This window comes from Rhinopithecus roxellana, chromosome 12, assembly GCF_007565055.1.
Source record: "Rhinopithecus roxellana isolate Shanxi Qingling chromosome 12, ASM756505v1, whole genome shotgun sequence".
NCBI lineage: Eukaryota > Metazoa > Chordata > Mammalia > Primates > Cercopithecidae > Rhinopithecus > Rhinopithecus roxellana.
Genome location: NC_044560.1, coordinates 8,291,532 through 8,309,804, shown reverse-complemented (window position 1 = coordinate 8,309,804; position 18,273 = coordinate 8,291,532). Strand labels below are relative to the sequence as shown.

Sequence of the window (18,273 nt, the reverse complement as noted above, 5' to 3'; positions counted from 1 at the left end):
TTCTTTCTTTCTTTTCTTTTCTTTTTTTTTTTTGAGACGGAGTTTCCCTCTTGTTGCCCAGGCTGGAGTGCAGTGGCGCGATCTCGGCTCACTGCAACCTCCACCTCCTGGGTTCAAGCCATTCTCCTGCCTCAGCCTCCCGAGTAGCTGGGATTACAGGCATGAGCCACCATGCCCAGCCAATTTTGTATTTTTCGTAGAGACGGGGGTTTCTCCATGTTGGTCAGGCTGGCCTCGAACTCCTGACCTCAGGTGATCCACCCACATCGGCCTCCCAAAGTGTTGGGATTACAGGTGTGAGCCACAGAGCCTGGCTAATAAACACTTCCGGTTTTTTTTTTTTGAGGCGGAGTCTCGCTCTATCCTCCAGGCTGGAGTGTAGTGGCGTGATCTGGACTCACTGCAAGCTCCGCCTCCCAGGTTCATGCCATTTTCCTGCCTCAGCCTCCCGAGTAGCTGGGACTACAGGCGTCTGCCACCACACCCGACTGATTTTTTGTATTTTTAGTAGAGATGGGATTTCACTGTGTTAGTCAGGATGGTCTCGATTTCCTGACCTTGTGATCTGCCCGCCTCGGCCTCCTGAAGTGCTGGGATTACAGGCATGAGCCACCGCGCCCTGCCACAAACCCTTCTTATATGTCCTAAAATGAGTGTGATGGTGATAGCCCTGTGATTTGTTCTTTTCTGGAGCATTTTGTGGAATGGTGATTTTAGCTCCTTACGTTCCCCTGTACTCTTTTCTTTTCCTCAGGAGACAGCAATACGTTGGGAAGCTCAAGTTTGCCTCCTTGGAATTTTCCCCTGGATCTAAGAAGTTGGTTGTAGCCACAGAGAAGAATGTGATTGCAGCATTAACTTCCAGAACTGGGGAGATCTGTGAGTGAACTGGGAACTGTGTCTACTGGCTGCCTAAGGGATGTAAGGCTTACCATTGCCAACTCTGCCTGGCTGATTCCTGAATAAGGGACATGTTGGCCAAAAGACGCCTCTCCTAGTGGATTCTGATACTTTTTTCAGTCTTATCATCTTTGAATATTTGTATATTCCTATAACTGACCTTTGCAGTTTATTCTCTTAGCCTGAATCCTGAGTGCCCTTAAATAGGATATTGCTGCAAGCCCAGGTGGGAGGATCACTTGAGCTCAGGAGTTCGAGACCAGCCTGGGGATCACAGTGAGGCCCTATGTCTAAAATTAAAAAAATTAGTCAGGCATGGTGGCGTGTGCCTAGAGTCCCAGCTACTTGGGAGACTGAGGTGGGATTCTTGCTTGAGCCCAGCAGGTTGAGGCTACAGTGAGCTGTGATCACGCCAGTGCACTCCAACCTGCGCAGTAGAGCAAGACCTTGTCTCAAAAAAAGATGCTGCTGCAGAAAACACATTATTCTACTTTGCAGTAAACTCTCACATACCCTCAATTACCTACATTGGCTGGATGTTTTTAGGCACTAAAATAATGGAAATAGAATTTATGATCACTATTTTTCTTGTGACTTGGATGGATTTTATTAATCTTATTGTTGTTTGCTTATGTTTGATGGGGTGGTAGTGGGGCCTGGACAGTAGTGGCTCCCCTTAACCCCTTCTACCCTCATTACCCCGTGAATGGTACTGGATCACTGCCAGTTAGCTGTACTCCTTCACTCCCTCGAAATAAAATTGGACATTGCTGTGCAAATGAAGAGCTCTTCATTTATCTCTTAGTCTTCTGGGTTGCCTCCTTCTGTTCATAGTAACGTCTAACTTTCATGTCTCTCAGTGTGGCGCCATGTTGACAAGGGCACGGCAGAAGGGACTGTGGATGCCATGCTGCTTCACGGACAGGGTAAGCAGAGTCCTCCCGTGTCTCCATTGTGTGGCCGGCTCCCTGTCCCATTCCTTGGCTCCGTCATCTGTACAGGATCTGGTAGGGAAAGGAGATGGGGGACTCCTGACAGTGAAGGACAGGTACCTGTTTAACATGTATTTGTATCCAGAAATCAGAGGTGAGGCCATTGCTCACAGTGGGACCCTAGGAGGCGACAGAACAGGTGGGAAATGACTTCACCATGATCTTTTCTTTTCCAGATGCAATCACTGTGTCCAATGGAGGCCGAATCATGCGTTCCTGGGAGACGAACATTGGGGGCCTGAACTGGGAGATAACCCTGGACAGTGGCAGGTAGGGGAGAAACTGGATTCTATCTTGACTGAGTTAAAGGATTTACCGGAACACAGATCTGCATAGACAGCAAGTCTGGGCTTGTGGCTTTTTCCTGGGGACCACTGGAGAGCCAGCCATTGAGTGCCCATTGTGGATATGCTTGCTCGGCCAACGTGTATTGCCATTGAGTGCCCGTTGTGGATATGCTTGCTCAGCCAACATGTATTGAGCACCTGTTAGATGCAGAGTTTCCAGGTGCAGTGTTTGCGCTTGTGCTTGAATGCTGTTCCTAATTTCACTGTGATTTGTGAGTTTTGCAGTGTTCCAGATAAAAGAACGTAATATAAAACTTCCAATGTTTAGTTTTGTTTAAAGAATAACTTGACCTATTGTTACATCTTTGCTGAAGTTATTTATTTTTATTTATTAAGTTTTTTGAGACATAGTTTCACTCTGTCGCCCAGGCTGGAGTGCAGTGGTGCGATCTTGGCTCACTGCAACCGTCGCCTCCCAGGTTCAAGCAATTCTCATGCCTTAGCCTCTCCAGTAGCTGGGATTACAGGCATGTGGACCATGCCTGGCTAATTTTTGTATTATTAGTAGAGACAGGGTTTCACCATGTTGGCCAGGCTGGTCTCGAACTCCTGACCTCGTGATCCTCCCGCCTCAGCCTCTCAAAGTGTTGGGATTACAGGCGTGAGCCACCGCGCCCGGCCTCTAAAGTTGTTCAAATGATAGGGTCATTTGTATTAGCTTATATATCTTCTGATAGTAATTCATTTGGTAAACACGTGGTGAGCCCCAGGCGATGGGAACACACGGGACTGTGAGACAGCTGCTGTCATCGAGGATTCCGCTGTCCATTGGGAGGCAGGCAGGTAGCACAGTAATGACAGCACTGTCTGATGGGTATGTGGCAGAGGGTAGGTCCAGTTGCTGTGAAGTCCCAAGGGAAGGAGGGAACAGCCCTTAGGAGATGTAGATGGTTTCAGGGAAGCAAGCAGTGGGACCACATGGTTGCGAGTGCAGAATCTCAAGTTGGCTAACAAGAGGCAGAGCCAGGATTAGGATTCGGCTGTGTTTGACCCCAAAGCCTGTTTTCTTACCCACCAAGCAACAGTGAGTACTGTTCTGGACTGTCCCCCCAGCCTGAGGCTCTGCAGGTGTGGGCTGCTCTCAACCTGTACTTGTGCTCAGTTTCCAGGCACTTGGGCTGGTTGGCCTGCAGGAGTCTGTGAGGTACATCGCAGTCCTGAAGAAGACTACGCTTGCCCTCCATCACCTCTCCAGTGGGCACCTCAAGTGGGTGGAACATCTCCCAGAAAGGTAAGGCCGCCTGTTTACAGGCAACAGCTGCCTTGTCCTACTCTCTATGAGCTCCTCTTTCTCCTTGAGGGACCCAAAGCATTTGCTTTAACCCAGGCCTGTCTCTTGTTGGTATTGCATGGAGCGTGTTGCACTCACAAGATCTTGAAGGCTGTGAGCATGGGTGAGACTCCAGAGTATGCCTGGAGTTTCCTTTGCACTGAGGAGAACACTCTCAAACTGGGGCACTAGGGCGAGCCGTGCTATGGGACCCACTCACTCGCTCATGGTTTTATGGTACTTTGTGCCTTCTGACTTCCAGTTCAAGTACTAGTTCTGACTGAGCCTTTCATTCATATTAAGAGTTAGAACAACTCAAGAAGAGCCCAGGGTAGGCTGAGTGAGTATGAAATGGTTTCTCGAGCTCCTGCTGGTAGAAAGCATTGAAATTGGGAAGGAACAGGAGGGAGGGAACAAGAGAAAAGGATCTACTTAGACACCCTGTGGCCATTTTCAAAGTTTAGAGCAGGACTCAAAACTTGAAATTCTTGCCTGGCACGGTGTCTCACACCTGTAATCCCAGCACTTTGGGAGTCTGAGCTGGGTGGATCACTTGAGCTCGGGAGTTCGAGACCAGCCTGGGCAACCCCATCTCTACAAAAAATATAAAAAATTAGCCAGGCATGGTGGTGCATGCTTGTGATCCCAGCTACTTGGGAGGCTGAAGTGGGAGGATCACCTGAGCCTCGGGAGGTAGAGGCTGCAGTGAGCCGTGATCGCATCACTGTACTCCAGCCTGGATGACAGAGTGAGACACTGTCTGAAAAAACACAACAAAAAAAATGCTATGAGGCGGGTTATGAAATATCCATGAGCAACACTGGCTGGATGGGAGCTGCAGAGCGCCTGGCCTGCCTGGAGGGGGCAGCCTTACCCACCCGATTGGCACTCTGTATTTAGGCTTAGCGTTGCCACGTCTTCTAACTGTAGGAAAATTTAGAAATCTGACTGTGAAGTATAATCTCTTCTAAATGTTGACAACTAATTCAAATTAAGAACAACAACAAAAACCCCCAGACTGTATGAGCCAAACAAAACCTATTTGGGAATTACTAGTTTGTGACATCTGGCTGAGGCCTGGCAGCCCCTGAGAATAATCCTGTCCTGGGTTTAAAGCTGACGCTCCCGTTTCTTCTTCCCTCTTTTAGTGACAGCATCCACTACCAGATGGTGTATTCTTACGGCTCTGGGGTGGTGTGGGCCCTCGGAGTTGTTCCTTTCAGCCATGTGAACATTGTCAAGTTTAATGTGGAAGATGGAGAGATTGTTCAGCAGGTACGGGAGGGTGACAGGAGCCTGTGAATAAGGTGGGGTTGGCGGGGGACTCAATAGATTTCTTTGTACTGGGGAACAGGGAACGTGGCTGGGCAGATGCAAAAGCTACTTATGCTCCCTCATTGTCGTCACTTACCAGCTGCCTTCCCATTAGGCCTCTATTTAAAGTACTCATATTTGCATGTGTTATCTTCTGGGGTGACTAAAAAATTACATAGATCTAGTCCCTGGCTGTAAGTATCTTAACAGTGCTGTGAAATCACAGTAGGACACCACATATGACAAATACGGTAGAGAAGTGCAGATCTGAAGTGTCAGGTATTTAAAATTATTGGGTTTATTTTTCCAGTGACCAGAAAATCCTGATATTTTTTCCACCTTTGGAGGCTCTCAGGAGGTTGGAGGGTGGGGTTTCAGGGGACAGGAAGAATTCCTATGGAACCAACCATGAAGAACCTTTGAACTTAGGACCCCCAGTGGGATGCTGGCAGCAATGCTGCTGTTGGGCTGAGAGGGAAATGTAAAAATCTTTCACAAGCTTCCTGTTAACGATGACTTTTCTGTAGGTCAGGGTTTCAACTCCATGGCTGCAGCACCTGTCCGGAGCCTGTGGCGTGGTGGATGAGGCTGTCCTGGTGTGTCCTGACCCGAGCTCACGTTCCCTCCAAACTTTGGCTCTGGAGACGGAATGGGAGTTGAGACAGATCCCGCTGCAGGTGAGAGGCTGCCACTGCTGCTTCTGGCCTGAGGCATTTCCTGTGGGGAGTAGAAAGTTTGGCATGATTCCCCCAGAGGGTCTTTCTCCCAGACTCTTCCTGAGCAGTGGAAGCCATTCAGGCCTCTGGCTGAACTGGCATAAGGGGAAATCGGCCATTTTCTTCTTTGGGGAATTTGAACTGGAGCATTTGGAGCCACCTGTCGTGGCCCAGTTACTTCCCCTGGTAAAGTAGGGCAGAGGGTGTGAGCCTCGGATGGGTCAGGGACTTGTCAGCTGTCAGCTGTAATCCTCCTCCTCCTTGCCTTCCAGTCTCTCGACTTAGAATTTGGAAGTGGATTCCAACCCCGGGTCCTGCCCACCCAGCCCAACCCAGTGGACGCTTCCCGGGCCCAGTTCTTCCTGCACTTGTCCCCAAGCCACTATGCTCTGCTGCAGCACCATTACGGCACCCTGAGTTTGCTTAAAAACTTCCCACAGGTAACTGCAGGCAACATGGTTTGCTAGGATTCAGGACATCTCTCCAAGGCATGGATGTTAGAAGGCAGTGCTTTTGAATCTGGAAACATTTGCTCTTAGGCCCAAAACTGATGACATCTTCTCTTAAATGGTTTGAGAGGGGGTAGGTAGCCTTGCAGTAGAAATGGTATATTTCCTCCTGAGTATTACAAAGGATCTTTAGAGCAAAACCAGTGCCTGCCTTAGTCCAAAGGAAATATGGGGACATAAATGAGAGCTTCCCCGTAGATAGCAAGAGCAAGCAGCATGGGACTTAAGGTTGACATGTGCCTGCATTGGAGGTAGGGGAGAGTTCTGTTTTCAGCTGTAGATGCAACTGGGGCCTCGCTCTGCTCTTAAATGCCTGACCATTCTGCTCCAAAGTGGGGAGCACTTTTTTTTTTTTTTTTTTTTTTTTTTGAGACGGAGTCTTGCTCTGTCACCCAGGCTGGAGTGCAGTGGCCGGATCTCAGCTCACTGCAAGCTCCGCCTCCTGGGTTCACGCCATTCTCCTGCCTCAGCCTCCCGAGTAGCTGGGACTACAAGCGCCCGCCACCTCGCCCGGCTAGTTTTTTTGTATTTTTTAGTAGAGACGGGGTTTCACTGTGTTAGCCAGGATGGTCTTGATCTCTTGACCTCGTGATCCGCCCGTCTCGGCCTCCCAAAGTGCTGGGATTACAGGCTTGAGCCACCGTGCCCGGCCGGGAGCACTTTCAACTCTAAGGCCAAGGGCCTTCCCTGGAGAGGTGACCCTCTGTAAGGTAGCTGGCTAGTACTGGTCCCATTTAGGAGCTGATGCCTTGCTTTTCCCCCAGACTGCCCTAGTGAGCTTTGCCACCACTGGGGAGAAGACGGTGGCTGCAGTCATGGCCTGTCGGAATGAAGTGGTGAGTATTGAGAACAACAGTCAGCACTTGGGATTTTCCTTCCTGGTCTCTGCCAGGAACCCTGAAAATCAGAAGTCTGGGCACATTGGCCTGGTCAGTTTGAACCTAGGGGGCGGGAGGCTGTTGAGAAGTGAGGTCTTGCCTCACCTATAGAACTTTCTGTACACCCCATTTCTCCCCAGGAACGAGACCCTAATGTGACGACCTTACTTTCATATGGGGCTATTAAGGGTTGAATAGGCTTTGTGGGCAGGGGTGAGAAATGAGCTTTGCCTTCTCCCAAGTGCTAAGAAGACAAAAACAAAAGCTTCATTTCAGTGACTGGGAAGTGACCCTTTGGCTGAATTTTCTCCTGTCCTTCTCTTTCTCATAGCAGAAACCTAGCAATTCTGAAGATGGGTCAATGGGGAGCTTTCCGGAGAAGTCTAGTTCAAAGGTAGGGTGTGGCATTGGGCAGTATGCCAGACCGAGAGACGCAGGAGGCCACCAAAGAGAGTTGGGGGCACAGCTTTGGTTAGGAGCAGGTCTGAGAGTTCCCAGCTTCAAATGGGGTTTCCTAAGTACTGTAAATTAAATGATGTTTCCCTTAATCTCATTTTACCGGGAGATTAGGAGGTAGAATGCCTAGAGTCTGTTCCTAGCCATTTTCTCTTCTGGGCCTCTGCGTCCCCATTTTTCTGGGGATCTTGGCTGGCACAGTTGAGTAGTAATCTGTGCAGTGACCCTGAAGCGGAGGCGTCAGCCCCTGGCTGGAGGCATACATAGGTTCCTGCTGTGGCTTCCATCTCAGCGTTTCCCTGCCTCCTGTCTTGCTCAGTCTACCTTGCTCAGCCCTACCTCTCTTTCAGAAGTCTGCTACTCTGTATTGGCTTCCAAGACAAGTATGGTAGTTGTAATTTCATTTATTTACTCAGGCACCTTATTTCTGCCTTAGGATTTGGCTTGCTTTTCTCTTTTATTTTCCTTTGCATATATTTCCCCTTCTGGCCTGGCTCCTTCTCTAGGGTATTTGCCCCCAATCCTTGGACTTCCTTTGGTGGGCTTTGCTTTCGGGGGATACCTCTAGTTGACCTGTGCTGTCTGTACCCCTAGGACTCTCTGGCTTGCTTCAATCAGACCTACACCATTAACCTGTATCTCGTGGAGACAGGTCGGCGGCTGCTGGATACCACAATTACATTTAGCCTGGAACAGAGCGGCACTCGGCCTGAGCGGGTGAGGCAGAGCCTTTCTCTGCAGACTGTCCTGTGGGCTTCTCAGCACGTGCCTTCCTTTCCTCAGGGCCAGGTTTTAGCATGGGGCTTGGATTAGGCTCTCTGAACATGTGTTCTAATGCTCTCTGAGCCACTGACTTGTTGGAAATCACAGTAAAGGCAGGTATTATTTATGCCAGCTTGTCATTGTGTACCAGGCACTGTTCTAAGCTTTTAACTTACATATTAATTAATTTAATCCTCTGGACACTCCCGTGAAGCGATTGTTCCTGACCTGGTTTTAAAATGATTCTGTGGCCTGCTGGGATCGAGTACCATAGCCAGAGTCACGGAGCCAGTAAGAGGTGTTGCTGGGGTTCAGATTCAGGTCTAACCTCCCACAGCCTGAACTCATCACTACCCAGTATTGCCTCTGTGTACATTTGGTTATTTTCCTCAGCTGCTTGGGCTGTGGCTTCTTTGTTTCTAAAGCAGAAAGTCTAATCCTGGCCTCCTGCTCACTTTGTGGGGTGTGATTAGAACATGGATGAATGGCATGGTACCCGTGCAGTATTCATGTTCCTCCATAGAAAGATCTGGGAGACCCCAGCATCATTGTGTTGGCACCTAAGAATATGTATCACTTACTGGCATCCAGATGATAGCTACATTGTTTAGGTATCAAATAATGCCATGGCTTGTGCCTCTGTTAAGTCCTAATGCTTTGACTCCTGGGGTCTGGTGCTCTCAGAGGCATTTGGATCCTCACTGACTACACTGGTCTTGACTGTGTGGCTTATAGCTGTATATCCAGGTGTTCTTGAAGAAGGATGACTCAGTGGGCTACCGGGCTTTGGTGCAGACGGAGGATCATCTGCTACTTTTCCTGCAGCAGTTGGGTAAGTAGACCTCATTCAACCCATTTTATTTATTTCCCCAGGCCTTCCGATGTGTTCCAGTCAGACTGTTTTTTGGGAGGCTGCAGGTTTCTGGAAGAGATTCAAGTGGAGTGTGCCCCGAGTGTTTTGTTCACAGCCAAATGTCACCTGATTTTTTTTTCAAATTTTTTAAATTTTTAAAATTTGAGATAGAGTCTTGCTCTCTTGCCCAGGCTGGAGTGCAGTGGCATGATCTTGGCCCACTGCATTCTCCACCTTTCGGATTCAAGCAGTTCTCCTGCCTCAGCCTCCCGAGTAGCTGGGATTACAGGCACGCGCCATCATGACCAGCTAATTTTTGTATTTTCAGTAGAGACAGGATTTCGCCATGTTGGCCAGGCTGGTCTCGAATTCCTGACCTCAAGTGATCCGCCTACCTCAGCCTCCCAAAGTGCTGGGATTACAGGTGTGAGCCACCGTGCCTGGCCTGTCACCTGCTTTTTTTTTTTTTTTTTTGAGACGGAGTTTTGCTCTTGTGGCTCAGGCTCGAGTACAGTGGCGTGATCTCAGCTCACTGCAACCTCTGGCTTCCAGGTTTGAGTGATTCTCCTGCCTGAGCCTCCCAAGTAGCTGGGATTACAGGCATGCACCACCATGCCTGGCTAATTTTGTATTTTTAGTAGAGATGGGGTTTCACCATGTTTGTCAGGCTGGTCTCAAACTCCTGACCTCAGGTGACCCACCTGCCTCGGCCTCCCAAAGTGCTGGGATTATAGGCATGAGCCACTGTGCTCGGCTCTTTTTTTCTTTTTTGAGACAGTTTTGCTCTTGTTGCCCAGACTGGAGTGGAATGGTGTAATCTTAGCTCTGTGCAACTTCTGTGTCCTGGTTCAAGTGATTCTTCTGCCTCAGTCTCCCGAGTAACTGGGATTACAGGCGCGTGCCACCACACCTGGCTAATTTTGTATTTTTAGTAAGAGACAGGGTTTCACCACGTTGGTCCAGGCTGATCTCGAGCTCCTAACCTCAGGTGATCTGCCTGCCTTGGCCTCCCAAAGTGCTGGGATTACAGGTGTGAGCCACCACTCCCAGCCCTTGTTACCTGCTTTTGAAGAATAACTTGGCCTTCTTGGTGGGATATATAACTTTCCTCCCTTGACCTATTGATTCCAGCCCCTTGCTCTGCCATTTCTCCTTTTATGCAAGAGCTTGTAGTAATCCCTGAGTCAGCGAGAAGAATCTCTTTAGAACATCTGGGAGGCAGCCTTAGCTTTTTTTTTTTTGACACAGGGTCTCACTGTTGCCCAGTCTGGAGTGCAGTGGCACGATCATGGCCTCACTGTAGCCTCAATCTCCCGAGATCGAGTGATCTTCCCACCTCAGTCTCCCAAGTAGCTGTGACTACAGGCACTTGCCACCATGCCTGGCTAATTTTTTGATATTTATTTTTATTTATTTATTTATTTTTTGAGATAGAGTCTCGCTCTGTTGCCTAGGCTGGAGTGCACTGGCGTGATCTCAGCTCACTGCAAGCTCCACTTTCTGGGTTCACGCCATTCTCCTGCCTCAGCCTCCCGAGTAGGTGGGACTACAGGTGCCCACCACCACGCTCAGCTAACTTTTTATATTTTTAGTAGAGATGGGGCTTCACCATGTTAGCCAGGATGGTCTCGATCTCCTGACCTTGTGATCTGCCTCCCTTGGCCTCCCAAAGTGCTGGGATTATAGGCGTGAGCCACCTCGTCTGGCCCTGATATTTATTTTTTGTTGAGATAAGGTTTTGTCCTGTTGTCCAGGCTGATCTCAAATTCCTGGGCTCAAGAGATTCGCCCACCTTGGCCTCCCAGAGTGCTGGGATTACAGGCATGAGCCACTGTGCCCAGCTCCAGGCTTAGCTTTGTAAAAATGTTTCCTGTAGCAGGGAAGGTGGTGCTTTGGAGCCGTGAGGAGTCCCTGGCAGAAGTGGTGTGCCTAGAGATGGTGGACCTCCCCCTGACTGGGGCACAGGCCGAGCTGGAAGGAGAATTTGGCAAAAAGGCAGGTATGAACCTAAGAGGTTGGAGCTGCAGAGTTGCTGGAGGGGTCAGTCTGGAAATGACCACAAGAGACACCGTGTCATGCATCTCCGGCTTCCTGGGCTTGGCAGATTGCTAGTCTTTTCTGAACGAGCTCTGTGATGATGTTCCAGTGCATTTGTGGCCATATGGTTTATGAAACCGTTCTTTTCTGTGAAAGAATGAACTGTGAATCCTTCTAGGGAAAGCTAGGGGAAAATCCCTCTAGGGAAAGCTGAGGGAAAAAAGTCTTTTTTTTTTTCTTTTTTTGAGACAGAGTCTTGCTCTGTCACCCAGGCTGGAGTGTAGTGCCGCAGTCTTGGCTCACTGTCATCTCCGTCTCCCGGGTTTAAGCAGTTCTCCTGCCACAGCCTCCCGAGTAGCTGGGTTTACAGGTGTGCGCCACCACGCCCAGTTAATTTTTGTATTTTTAGTAGAGACAGGGTTTCACCATGTTGGTCAGGCTGGTCTTGAACTCCTGACCTCATGATCTGCCTACCTTGGCCTCCCAAAGTGTTGGGATTACAGGCGTGAGCCACTGCGCCTGGTGGGGAATAAAGTCTTAACTTGGTATAGAAATAGCTACCATTGCCTGTGTACTAAAAATTTACCAGGCACTGTATACTCATTGTCCCTAAAGCAGCAGCCTCATCTGTCTGGAGACACGATTGGGTTGATCTGGGTAGTGCGGAAATAGCCCAGTGCCCTCTAAAGCTGGCCATGGTCCCAACTGCCTGGATGAACTTGATTCACTCTGCTCTGATTCAGTCCTGCCCCCCACCCTCTCTCTTCTGTCCATTCATCCAGCTCTCCAACGGATAGCTATTGAGGGCCTGCTGTGGATCAGGCACTCTGCTAGGCAATGCACATTTTCTTAAGCTGAGGATTAATTTGACTTTACTGTTTATTTCTGCTGCCTGGATCCAGCGATTCAAGGTAAAACCTGCTTCTTGCTGCCTTGTTGCTCGTTGCCTGCTCACATGGCTAGCTTTTGGTTAATTGTTTTTCTTCCTAGCTGGGACCAATGAGGTACATCCTTGGGGGTGTGTGTGTGTGTGTGTGTGTGTGTGTGTGTGTTGACTGCCATGCTTGTGACTTGTCCTGTTGCTTCTCACTTCTCTTCCTTGAGCAGAGGTGGGTGGAAAATAAGATCAGCAGAGGTTCTGCTCCTTTTTTAGTAAGTGCTTATTACCATGTACCAGGCACCATGCTAAATCCTTGATGTACATCGTATGATATAATTTTCCAACAATCCAGTGGGTTACATGCCACTTTACAGATGAGGAACCGGAAGCAAAAAGGTGAAGTACCTTTCTCAAGGTTGCCCCATAGTGAGTGGTGAAGCTGGGATCTTAATTTGGGCCTGGCAGATTCCAGAGATCATGCTCTTTACCTTGCTTCCTTGCATCTGTTTCCAAATCTTTGGTCTCCAATGAGGAGATCTGGAGGGCAGTGGCTTCACTGATGGAATCAGGGAAAGAGTGAATGATGGTCCTGGGAACTCGTTGCAAGTATGTCTGTTGGGTGCAGGTTAAACAGTTGACAAAGTAGGAATGAAGCAGTGGGAGATGGAAGTACCTGCTCATGATACACATTCATTGACCTGCACCCTCCACCCCCACACTCATACCTCTTCTGGCTTTGTCATGGCACCCAGAAACCTTCTTCTGGCATCTTGGATGTGGGGCTATGGTGGAGACATTCACAGCATGGCTGCCTCCTGCATGTCTAATCCCTGACCTCCTAGTCTATTCCAGGATTCCAGCTGGGTTTAGTTGTAAGAGCCAGTTAAGTAGTTTTTGGAAGCTCCTGCATGAGCCTTACCTGAGTGTGAGACTATTGGCATCAGATATAGGACTGCCCTTTGGGCTTGTGGCCTAGAGTGTGGACTTTACCACTCCATAGGAGAGGCAGAGATTCCTCATTAGGAAAAGCATGTACCTCCTTCTGGACCCCTAGTCTGATGTAGAGTGTGTTACTTTTCCTTTACACAAGATGGCTTGCTGGGGATGTTCCTGAAACGCCTCTCGTCTCAGCTTATCCTGCTGCAAGCATGGACTTCCCACCTCTGGAAAATGTTTTACGATGCTCGGAAGCCCCGAAGTCAGATTAAGAATGAGATCAACATTGACACCCTGGCCAGAGATGAATTCAACCTCCAGAAGATGATGGTGATGGTAACAGCCTCAGGCAAGGTGAGTGTGGTTTAGTCTCCAGTTACTGAACCTTTTCAAGTTCTGAGAGTGAGGAACAAAAAGCCTTTGGTGGGGGATGACACTGGTTCTAGTTTTCAAGGACAGACTCAGTTCTTTGGTTTCTCTTTCTAGTAGTGAGCCAAGTATTTGTTTATCTTGCAGCTTTTTGGCATTGAGAGCAGCTCTGGCACCATCCTGTGGAAACAGTATCTACCCAATGTCAAGCCAGACTCCTCCTTTAAACTGATGGTCCAGAGAACTACTGCTCATTTTCCCCACCCCCCACAGTGTACTCTGCTGGTGAAGGACAAGGTGAGGCATCCAGCTCTAACTTGAGCCAGACTCAGAGTGGCTTTTTTTGCTATTTTGTAACTTAAATTGCTCCTAGGCCCTTGGAATTATGTGAGTTAATGAGGCACATTCAGGGGTTAGAACTCTTGTTTCTTCTAGTTTCATGCCTGGGTGAAGGAACCAGCCAGCACTGATGTGGAATTGTTTAGAAAGTGGGTGTGACTTCACCAGCTACATAGGGAGCCAGCTCTCCTCTTTTCTAAACATTGGCTGTTAGTAGCTGAGTGGCTATTTTCTCTTCTCTCTTTGAGGAAGAGCAGGACACAAAGATATTTTTGTGTCTTCCCAGAATTAGAATGGATTTTTGTGTATTCATTCTAGCATAGAAGGTGGGCTTGGTAGACACTTTCTTGGAATGGCTGCCTGGTGCGATTTTGGCTCACTGCAGCCTCCACCTCCCAGTTTCAAGCGATTCTTGTGCCTCAGCCTCCCAAGTAGCTGGGATTACAGGCGCATACCATCATGCCTGGCTGATTTTTGTATGTTTAGTAGAGACGGGGTCTCACCATGTTGGCCAGGCTGGTCTCAAACTCCTGACCTCAGGTGATCCACCCGCCTCAGCCTCCCAAAGTGCTGGGATTACAGGTGAGAACCACCACGCCTGGCCAGGTTGCTGAATTGTTACTTGGTTTTTTTATTGGTTCCCGGTTAGAACTGGCAGAGCAGCCAGGCAGTGGCTCATACCTATAATCTTAGCACTTTGGGAGGCCAAGGAGGGCGGATTGCTTAAGTCCAGGAGTTCGAGACCAGCCTGGGCAACATGGTGAAACCCCATCTCTACAAAAAATAAAAACAGAATTAGCCACGTGTGGTGGTTTGTGCCTGTAGTCCCAGCTACTTGGGAGGCTGAGGTGGGAGGATCGCTTGAACCTAGGAGGTAGAGGTTGCAGTGAACCTTGATCATGCCACTGCACTTCCAGCATGGGTGATAGAGTGAGACCCTGTCTCAAACAAAAAAGAACTGGCAGAGACAGTTTGACGTTTTCCTTTGTGACGTTAGCCTAGGGGACTATTCACCTACAGCCAAGAACTTATTTTCCACAAAGAGGGCAAAGACTAGGGAACCCCCACAGTTGCTAAGCTGGAGTCCCAGCTCTTCAGGTCTATCCCTAGGATTTGCAGTCTTTTCTTGTTGATGGAGCCTGACAGTTTGCTCATTTTAGGAGTCGGGAATGAGTTCTCTGTATGTCTTCAATCCCATTTTTGGGAAGTGGAGTCAGGTGGCTCCCCCAGTGCTGAAGCGCCCCATCTTGCAGTCCTTGCTTCTCCCAGTCATGGATCAAGACTACGCCAAGGTGTTGCTGTTGATCGATGATGAATACAAGGTACTGTGTTCAGAGGGGATGGAGAACATGCTAGTGGAGTCGGGTTTGGGGCCACGTGGTCAAACACAGCAGCCCAGAGATGGAGTGCTCTCTGCACCCAGCACATGTTTGGGCTCTGAGGCCATCCTGAAGAGAAATGATGGCTGTGTCTACATTTGTGAAAACTCAGGTTCTTAACGGAACTGAATGTAAACCCTAAACTGAGTTCACTAGACTCGAATTCTTTTAAGATTTGCTGTTTTATTCTTAAGGCTCTCTTTGATGGGGAAATTTCCTAACTCTTTTCTTGGGCTCTCTGGGTTTTTCAAGGTCACAGCTTTTCCAGCCACTCGGAATGTCTTGCGACAGCTACATGAGCTTGCCCCTTCCATTTTCTTCTATTTGGTGGATGCGGAGCAGGGACGGCTATGTGGATATCGGCTTCGAAAGGTGGGAAGGCGTGTCCTGGCATGACCCTTTGTGGATGAGATGCGCGTGTTTCCTGGCCATTTGGCTAAGAAGTGAATTATGCTACTCATTCTACTGTAAACTTAGATTAGCGTAATCCTGATGTCTGCTACAAAGTCAGTCATTTGTTCATGTTTGTTGGGCAGCTACTACATGGCAGGTATGGTTCTAGGTGCTGTGGACAGAGTAGTGCACAGTAGACCTAATCTCTGCCCTTATGGAGCTTTCATTCCACATTCTTTTTCTTTTTTTTTGAGATGGCGTCTCGCACTGTCGCCCGGGCTGGAGTGCAGTGGCGCGATCTCAGCTCACTGCAACCTCCACCTCCTGGGTTCAAGCGATTTTCCTGCCTCAGCCACCCAAGTAGGTGGGATTGCAGGCATGTGCCACCACGCCCGGCTAATTTTTTCTATTTTTAGTAGAGACGGGGCTTCACTGTGTTGGCCAGGATGGTCTCAAACTCTTGACCTTGTGATCCACCTGCCTCGGCCTCCTAAAGTGCTGGGATTACAGGCGTGAGCCACTGCACCCGGCCACATTCTTTTTCTATAGCAGAGAGATGGGACTTTTTTTCCATTCTTGGGAGAGTAGAAGGTAGGAATGTGGGTTGAGTAATAAGTTGTACTTTTATATGAAGATGATGTTGACCACCTCATGATAGAATGTGTGCTTTGAATTTTATTTCTAGAAAGGGGGTCAGTTTGCTTTAATCCTCACATACTTGAGACCAACTCTTGTAAACAGTGATACAAGCTGGCTCTGAAGTCCACCTCTGAAGTTCACAAGGGGCTGGCATGGCCTTGTTAGCAGGACTGTTTGGAGAAGTACTCTGTGGTGTGCCCTCACAAACAGCTCTCCCATCCTGTCCTGTAAGGCCTTTTGAGAGGCGTAGAATTTAAGAGCTTAGACCCAATTGGCTGGATTTGAAGCCTAGGTTTGTCACTTACTAACTTTGTGACCTTGGACTCTGGCCTTCTGTTTTCTTAGCTGTAAAATAAGGTGATAAGTACCTGTCTCAAACGGTTGTTGTGAGAATTCAACACATAAATCACATAAAACTGCCTGGCACATGGTAAATGCCATCTGAGTTGGAGATGCTGTTGTTTTGAAAATGCAGTGCCCTTTGGTGACATTTGTAACAGCTAACCGTAGCATAAACGGCACTGGAAATGGTCTGCCCAGAAGACACGTCCTTTACCCTTGTGAATGAAAAAAAAAAAATTGTCCTTCTGAGTTAATAAAATGAGGACCTTGAAAGAGACAGTTTTGTAGATTCAGGGGAGTGAACTGGAGTGTGGGTGTTATGAATCTGGAGTCTTGAGGACATCATCTGAGTGAACAATGACAAAGGAAGACAAAGGAGGCAGAGCTGTCTGTGGGAAGTGAGCCAGGTGTGCGCGCGCGAGTCCTGGACCACAAGGGAGTGTACTGCCTTTGCCCTCACTTGGTGACCTTCTTCTCGGGATGTTTTAGTGAGTTCTCATGTTTTCAAAGAAGGTTGTGGCAATGAAGTCTTATTATTAATAACTTTTATTATTTTAAAAATTTAGGTAATACATGAGTATATTCTCATTGTAAAAGAGTCCATTGATAGAGAGAGGTGAACAAGCAAAATGTGAACAGACCTTTGTAGCCCCCTTTCCAGCGGTCTTCCCCTCCCCAGGTGGAAAGCCTGTCAGCAGTTTGCTGTGCCTCTTTCCACTGTCCTTGTGTATTTTTGATTCCATATCAACAGCTGTGTGGACACACATGTGTGGCTCATACTTTTTTTTTTTTTTTTTGAGACAGAGTATCGCTCTGTCACCCAGGCTACAGTGCAGGGGCGTGATCTCAGCTCACTGCAACCTCTGCCTCCTGGGTTCAAGCGATTCTCCTGTTTCAGCTTCCCAAGACTACAGGTGCACACCACCACGCCCGGCTAATTTTTGTATTTTCAGTAGAGACGGGGTTTCACCATGTTGGCCAGGTCTCAAACTCCTGACCTCAAATGATCCTCCTGCCTTGGCCTCCGAAAGTGCTGGGATTACAGGTGTGAGCCACTGTACCTGGCCCATTTTTTTTTTTTTTTGTTACTCACATGGAATTGACCTATATTTATTCTTATGAAATTTGCTTTTTTTATTTAATGGGTTTTCTTTTTTTTTTTTTTTTTTGAGATGGAGTCTCACTCTGTCGCCCAGGCTGGAGTGCAGTGGCCGGATCTCAGCTCACTGCAAGCTCCGCCTCCCAGGTTTACGCCATTCTCCTGCCTCAGCCTCCCGAGTAGCTGGGACTACAGGCGCCCCCCACCTCGCCCGGCTAGTTTTTTTTTTTTTTGTATTTTTTAATAGAGACGGGGTTTCACCATGTTAGCCAGGATGGTCTCGATCTCCTGACCTCGTGATCCGCCCGTCTCGGCCTTCCAAAGTGCTGGGATTACAGGCTTGAGCCACCGCGCCCGGCCATTTAATGGGTTTTCTACCTCATTGTTTTGTCAACTTCAGTTTTTTATTACAGAAAAATATTGACAAAAGTGCAAAATCATGAGGTATGGCTCAGTGAACCCTCACCAAGGGAATACACTTGTGTGCCTGGTAATATCAGGAAACAGAACAGCACCAGCTCCTAGAAGGCCCTTTTGCCCTTTGCCAGTAACTACCTCCTGTCTCCACGCCCAAGGGCTCCGCATAATTCCATAGGATAGATGTATAATAATATATTTAACCATGAGTGTTTATTGGTTGGTTTCCTGTGACCATCAAGAATCATACACGAAATGTTTTGAGGTCCCTGTTAGCTTAGACATTCACTGCTGGCCCTAGTATACGAGCATCTTGGAGTTTAGTAATAAATGGTAAATTTCCTTGCATATTTCCTACTCAGATAAACAACGGGATACTACTGAGCATTTGCCTCCTTTCCTACTGGCTTTATTATCTATCTTTTTTTTTTTTTTTTGAGCCGGAG

The 18,273-nt window shown here is 48.3% G+C and overlaps 1 protein-coding gene across 2 annotated transcripts in view; it reads left to right on the top strand.

The window, feature by feature from the left end:
• Positions 1-18,273, top strand: part of EMC1 (ER membrane protein complex subunit 1) — a 28,952-nt gene that overhangs the window by 1,326 nt on the left and 9,353 nt on the right. The window contains exons 2-17 of one of the 2 annotated variants that reach the window (XM_010385559.2): positions 755-879; positions 1,761-1,826; positions 2,069-2,162; positions 3,342-3,470; positions 4,658-4,784; positions 5,351-5,500; positions 5,812-5,979; positions 6,813-6,884; positions 7,261-7,320; positions 7,977-8,099; positions 8,880-8,976; positions 10,874-10,996; positions 13,005-13,204; positions 13,367-13,516; positions 14,719-14,880; positions 15,190-15,309. In XM_010385559.2, the coding sequence (XP_010383861.1) occupies positions 755-879; positions 1,761-1,826; positions 2,069-2,162; positions 3,342-3,470; positions 4,658-4,784; positions 5,351-5,500; positions 5,812-5,979; positions 6,813-6,884; positions 7,261-7,320; positions 7,977-8,099; positions 8,880-8,976; positions 10,874-10,996; positions 13,005-13,204; positions 13,367-13,516; positions 14,719-14,880; positions 15,190-15,309 (1,966 nt within the window). Of the gene's footprint in view, positions 1-754; positions 880-1,760; positions 1,827-2,068; positions 2,163-3,341; positions 3,471-4,657; positions 4,785-5,350; positions 5,501-5,811; positions 5,980-6,812; positions 6,885-7,257; positions 7,321-7,976; positions 8,100-8,879; positions 8,977-10,873; positions 10,997-13,004; positions 13,205-13,366; positions 13,517-14,718; positions 14,881-15,189; positions 15,310-18,273 lie in introns of both variants that reach the window. The other variant, XM_010385558.2, reaches the window with a different exon arrangement.